The sequence below is a fragment of the Symphalangus syndactylus genome, chromosome 1, assembly GCF_028878055.3.
Source record: "Symphalangus syndactylus isolate Jambi chromosome 1, NHGRI_mSymSyn1-v2.1_pri, whole genome shotgun sequence".
Taxonomy (NCBI): Eukaryota; Metazoa; Chordata; class Mammalia; order Primates; family Hylobatidae; genus Symphalangus; species Symphalangus syndactylus.
In genome coordinates this window covers 128,060,428-128,067,052 of record NC_072423.2, presented here as the reverse complement: position 1 = coordinate 128,067,052, position 6,625 = coordinate 128,060,428, and the positions used below count along the sequence as shown (strand labels likewise).

The following is a 6,625-nucleotide window of genomic DNA, read 5'->3' as shown; positions in this document are numbered from 1 at the left end:
GGCCACTTCACATCGGTTTGAGGCCATGTCAACTATTGAATCAAAGAATGTGTTTGGCTAATGCCTTCCAAGTCACTCACAGACACATATATTTGGACAAATTTTTCTCTTCTCTCTTCTTGAATATCCTTTTTCTTGACTGTCTCTGGCCTTCCTTCTCACTCTGGCCTCTCAGATCCCAGTTGTCAGGAGAATATTGCACATCTTGATTGCTGGCCCCTGCATATCCATGATGAGAAACTAACAAACAGCTTGCTGATCCAAAATGTAGAGATCATTGCTACCGCATATGGCCAGTTAAATGGAATTTTTTTTTAAACGAAAAAGCCAAAAAGCAGTGGTTGACGCCTGTAATCCCAGTGCTTAGGAAGCTGAGGTGGGAGGATTGCTTGAGGCCAGGAGTTCAAGATCAGCCTGGGCAATATAGCAAGACCCCTATCTCCACAAAAAATAAAATGAGTCAGTCATGGTGGCTTGTACCTCTAGTCTCAGCTACTTGGGAGACTGAGGCAGGAGGATCACTTGAGCCCAGGACTTCAAGGTTACAGTGAGCTATGATTGCACCACTGAACACCAGTCCGGGTGACAGAGTGAGACCCTGTTTCTTTAAAAAAATGTCTTTTTTAAAAGCCAACAAATACATTTTTAAAAACTAAAAATCTTTTTTAAAAAGAAACTGACTTCATTTTTTTTCTTAATCTTTTCTTAGCACATCTTCTTGGTTTTCAGTCTTGGGAAATGACTAAGAATCATTTTCTGCTTCCTACTTCTATCAAAAAACCCCGCTTGAACTTAGTACAGTTGGCTGAGGGAGATAACTCGTGCTCACAGGAAGCCACGCACCCTTGAAAGGCACCAGTCCTTAGCATTGCGCTTCCTGAGCAAGCCTGGCATTGCCTCACAGACCTTCCTCAGAGCCGCTTTCAGAAAAGCAGGTAAGCAGGGACGGGGACATTCCCAGAGTCTTGGGTCGCACACTGCTTTCTGGACCCGGCTCAGATGCTCAGGCCCCTCACGTGTCTAGGGCTTACACTTGGCACCTACCTTGCAGCCCACACACCTTCTACCTGTCCCCACACCCTCTGAGCCCTCATCTGATGGGCATTAATTTATGCAGGACTCTCTTCCTGCACACATCTGGCCTGAGTCCTCGTGCCCAAAATAAATCGAACATTTTGATAAAAAATATACACTTGTCTGCTTCTTGCTTCTAGCAAGACTCCCAGGCAAGAAATACCACACACACAAGGCCTAAAGAATAATTCCAGACACTTACCAGCTGTGTCTCCTGGTTTTTTGTTCTCTTGATAATTTCCTAACTCCTCAGCCTTGTTTATGCCTTTCATTTTCACTGGTAAAATGGTGGAGAAAGACTAGAATTGTTAGTCATTCAACAAACTTTTTTGGAGACTCTGCGATGTAACAGGTGTTCAGTATCTATTTGCATGAGTAAACCAAAATCTTTTTTCTTTCTTTTTTTCTTTTTCTTTTCTTTCCTTTTTTTTTTTTTTTTTTGAGACAGGGTTTCACTCTGCTGCCCAGGTTGAAGTGCAGTGGTGCCATCATAGCTCACTGCAGCCTTGAACTCCTGGGCTTAACGGATCCTCCTGCCTCAGCCTCCTGAGAAGCTGGTACTATCAGCACGTACCACCACACCCAGCTAACTTTTAAAACAATTTTTTTGTAGAAACAGGGTCTCTTTATGTTGCTCACGCTGGCATGGAGCTCCTTGGCTCAACTGATCCTCCCTCCTCGGCCTCCTAACATGCTGGGATTATAAGCGTGGGCCACTGCACACCTGGCTTCAAAAGCTCTTTCTTGAGAAACACAGTTTGGGCATTGGGTGTGTGGTGGTGAGGGTGCGGGGAGAGATCGAATGTGAATTTACTGATGAATGTGAAAAGGATTTTAACAAGGAATGTGAGGGTCCCACAAAAGCCTCAAGAAGGAAGCAAGGGAGTGGCCTTGAGTTGGAAAGCCCTTCGGCCCTGAATTGCACTGACACACATGTCAGCATGTGATTAATTTTAAGAAGATTTTAACCTCTTTATCTGCCAATTTAGATAGGAAGTGAAGGTGGTTGGGGTGGTAGAAGTTTTACTTCTGGCTGCGATGTGTGTTTTCTAGATCCATCAGGCGAATTCCCACTCTAATAGGATTCTGTGCATAGAATTGATTTTTACATGATCAATTTGATGATCATGATCATCATCAAACTGCATAAAAAATACACCCAATTGAGAATTGTTCAACTGATTTTGTCATCCCTGAAAGTGATTTCAGTAACCCCAGACTATGAAATATCTTTTTGAAACACATCCTCGAAGAACACCTGCTTGAAAGGAGGTTTTACGATCCTCACTTACAAATGAGAGAACTGAAGCTCCTAGCAGAGAGGTAAGAAAATTAGTGAGTGCCCAAGCTGGAATCTGAAACAAATCTTTCTGCCTCCAAAGCCCAAAATTATTTCATCTGGCTGCAGCTCCCCGTGAGTAATTGAGCCCTTCATCTTGGGAAAGGCATATACAGACCTGGAGCAAAACAGTACGCAGCCATGCTCTGCATTTAGCAATACTTTGGTTTATTTTTGTTCTCACAGAAATCTCCTTTGCTCTTCCCCTCATTAGCTTCTTCTGGTTGGGCCCAGACCTGCCTTGAGGAGCCTGTAGAGTTAAAACATGAACCCCACGGATATAGCAGACACCACCCTCGATGAAAGCATATACAGCAATTACTATCTGTATGAAAGTATCCCCAGGCCTTGCACCAAAGAAGGCATCAAGGCATTTGGGGAGCTCTTCCTGCCCCCACTGTATTCCTTGGTTTTTGTATTTGGTCTGCTTGGAAATTCTGTGGTGGTTCTGGTCCTGTTCAAATACAAGCGGCTCAGGTCCATGACTGATGTGTACCTGCTCAACCTTGCCATCTCGGATCTGCTCTTCGTGTTTTCCCTCCCTTTTTGGGGCTACTATGCAGCAGACCAGTGGGTTTTTGGGCTAGGTCTGTGCAAGATGATTTCCTGGATGTACTTGGTGGGCTTTTACAGCGGCATATTCTTTGTCATGCTTATGAGCATTGATAGATACCTGGCAATTGTGCACGCGGTGTTTTCCTTGAGGGCAAGGACCTTGACTTATGGGGTCATCACCAGTTTGGCTACATGGTCAGTGGCTGTGTTCGCCTCCCTTCCTGGCTTTCTGTTCAGCACTTGTTATACTGAGCGCAACCATACCTACTGCAAAACCAAGTACTCTCTCAACTCCACGACGTGGAAGGTTCTCAGCTCCCTGGAAATCAACATTCTCGGATTGGTGATCCCTTTAGGGATCATGCTGTTTTGCTACTCCATGATCATCAGGACCTTGCAGCATTGTAAAAACGAGAAGAAGAACAAGGCGGTGAAGATGATCTTTGCCGTGGTGGTCCTCTTCCTTGGGTTCTGGACACCTTACAACATAGTGCTCTTCCTAGAGACCCTGGTGGAGCTAGAAGTCCTTCAGGACTGCGCCTTTGAAAGATACTTGGACTATGCCATCCAGGCCACAGAAACTCTGGCGTTTGTTCACTGCTGCCTTAATCCCATCATCTACTTTTTTCTGGGGGAGAAATTTCGCAAGTACATCCTACAGCTCTTCAAAACCTGCAGGGGCCTTTTTGTGCTCTGCCAATACTGTGGGCTCCTCCAAATTTACTCTGCTGACACCCCCAGCTCATCTTACACGCAGTCCACCATGGATCATGATCTCCATGATGCTCTGTAGAAAAATGAAAAGGTGAAATGCAGAGTCAATGAAGTTTCCACATTCAGAGCTTACTTAAAATTGTATTTTAGTAAGAGATTCCTGAGCCAGTGTCAGGAGGAAGGCTTACACCCATAGTGGAAAGACAGCTTCTCATCCTGCAGGCAGCTTTTTCTCTCCCACCAGACAAGTCCAGCCTGGCAAGGGTTCACCTGGGCTGAGGCATCCTTCCTCACACCAGGCTTGCCTGCAGGCATGAGTCAGTCTGATGAGAACTCCGAGCAGTGTTTGAATGAAGTTGTAGGTAATATTGCAAGGCAAAGACTATTCCCTTCTAACCTGAACTGATGGGTTTCTCCAGAGGGAATTGCAGAGCACTGGCTGATGGAGTAAATTGCTACCTTTTGCTGTGGCAAATGGGCCCTCTAATTAATTTCTTGCTTTTGTGGAACAATATAGAAAACTGTTTTTCTAATACTATATCTCAGGCATAGTATATTCCATTGAGCCAGATGTATAAAGAAACAATTAGCAAAGTGATGAAACCAGATCTCAATTATTTATTGTAAAGGATTATCTGTTAATTGAAACCAAACTTTTTATACTGATATAGGGGTAAGGATATCAAGACATTAGCATGGTCTGATTTCCAAACATGAACTACAAGGCGTTCAAAATCCAAACATATTTGTGAAAATTCAAACACAGTTTCTCACTTGTTTGTGGACATGTTTTGTTCTAATTATAACAGAGGAATATTAAAAAATTTTAGATAGGCTGGGCACAGTGGCCTGCAATCCCAGCACTTTGGGAGGCCGAGGTGGGTGGATCACCTGAGGTCAGGAGTTCGAGACCAGCCTGGCCAACATGGAGAAACACTGTCTCTACCAAAAAATACAAAATTAGCCAGGCGTGGTGGAGCATGCCTGTAATCCCCACTACTTGGGAGGCTGAGGCAGGAGAATCACTTGAACCCCGGAGGTGGAGGTTGCGGTGAGCTGAGATCATGCCGTTGTACTCTAGCTTGGGCAAAAAGAGCGAAAGTCCGTCTCAAAAAAAAAAAATTAAATAATACACAGGCCAAGAATACATTTACTTGAGGTCATTTACTTGTTTTTTTTTTTTTGACATGGAGTCTCGCTTTGTCGCCCAGGCTAGAGTGCAGTGGCACCATCTCGGCCACTGCAAGCTCTGCCTCCCGGGTTCGCGCCATTCTCCTGCCTCAGCCTCCTGAGTAGCGCGGACCACAGGTGCCCGCCACCATGCCTAGCTAATTTTTTGTATTTTCAGTAGAGATGGGGTTTCACCATGTTAGCAAGGATGGTCTCAATCTCCTGACCTCGTGATCCACCCGCCTCGGCCTCCCAAAGTGCTGGGATTACAGGCGTGAGCCATCGCGCCCAGCCATTTGTTTATTTTTTATTTTATTTTATTTTTGAGATGGAGTCTCACTCTGTCACCCAAACTGGAGTGCAGTGGTACTCGGTTCACTGCAACCTCCGCCTCCCGGGTTCAAGCGATTCTTCTGCCTCGGCTTCTCAAGCAGCTGGGATTACAGATGCGCGCCACTACGCCAGGCTAATTTTTGTATTTTTAGTAGATATGGGGTTTCACCATATTGGCCAGGCTAGTTGACCCCAAGTGATCTGCCTGCCTCAGCCTCCCAAAGTGCTGGGATTACAGGCGTGAGCCATCTCGCCCAGCCGAGGTCTTTTACTTGTTTATAAACAATCCCTTCATAATTAAAATTAAGGATTAATAAAGTATGACAATATCTCCTTAATCATTTTGAAGTGCCTGCTATGAATTGAAATAAAAATAATCAACTAAAAGTTATTGTTGACATTGTATAAATATGGTTGTTAAAAAATTATGAAATTGTGAAAAGTGTCATCCTCTCTTAAAATATTGGCCCTAGTTTTTTGTTTTTGTTTTTGTTTTTGTTTTTGAGACAGAGTTTTGCTCTTGTTGCCCAGGCTGGAGTGCAATGGCACGATCTCAGCTCACCGCAACTCCGCCTCCTGGGTTCAAGCGATTCTTCTGCTTCAGACTCCCAAGTAGCTGGGATTACAGGCGCCTGCCACCACGCCCGGCTAATTTTTTGTATTTTTAGTAGAGACAGAGGTTCACCATGTTGGCTAGGCTGATCTTGAACTCCTGACCTCAGGTGATCCATCCACCTCGGCCTCCCAAAATGCTGGGATTACAGGCGTGAGCCACTGGGCCCAGCCACTGGCCCTAGTTTTTAACTTTTGGGTGACTGAAAAGTTTGGTCAGTCATTTCTTACGAGTCATTTAAATCATTTAATTAATCCTTTCATACTATTAAGATAAATTGCTATCTCTGTCCTTACAGCCTTAATTAAGCAAAGACTCCAACAAAATCTGGGAGACCTCCAATTCCTCCCAAAACAAAAACTTATCTTGCAAGTTATTAACTGAATTAACCAGTTACAAATGCTTCTGTTATGTTTATACATTCTTGCACTCTCTACATTTATAAAGAATGCATTTCCAGAAAATTCATTTTCAGTAAAGTGACTTTAAAGAGGGAAAGTTGATGCTGTCTTTATAGAAAATAAAGTAAAATAAAATAAAATAAACTTGTATATAGCCCCAGGGAGCATCTTTTCCTGATTGTGTTTGTGTTAGATCTCCTGACACGGATGAGAATCACAGCTGCTGATGTGCCATTGCTTCACCACATGCTGTAGACGTGAACTTGCCCAAGGGGAGGAATCAAAGCGTTCACTGTTGCCGTCTCCACTTCGGGTTGTGTGTTGCTGTCTTGCCGGAGGGGACTTGGAGACGAGAGCCAATAAGTTAGGGGGTGGGCGTAGTGGCTCATGCCTGCAATCCCAGCACTTTGGGAGGCCAAGGTGGGC

General features: G+C 44.4%; 1 protein-coding gene across 1 annotated transcript; it reads left to right on the top strand.

The window, feature by feature from the left end:
• The first annotated feature begins 813 nt into the window (after nt 1–813).
• Nucleotides 814–6,363, top strand: CCR4 (C-C motif chemokine receptor 4). The gene is made up of 2 exons (XM_055284706.2): nt 814–935; nt 2,628–6,363. The coding sequence occupies exon 2, from the start codon at nt 2,679–2,681 to the stop codon at nt 3,759–3,761; it is 1,083 nt and encodes a 360-aa protein (XP_055140681.1). The 5' UTR covers nt 814–935; nt 2,628–2,678; the 3' UTR covers nt 3,762–6,363.
• Nucleotides 6,364–6,625: the final 262 nt, after the last annotated feature.

Coding starts and splice junctions, on each gene's coding strand:
- CCR4 (XM_055284706.2), top strand. CDS start 2,679: ATGAACCCCACGGATATAGCAGACACCACCCTCGATGAAAGCATATAC.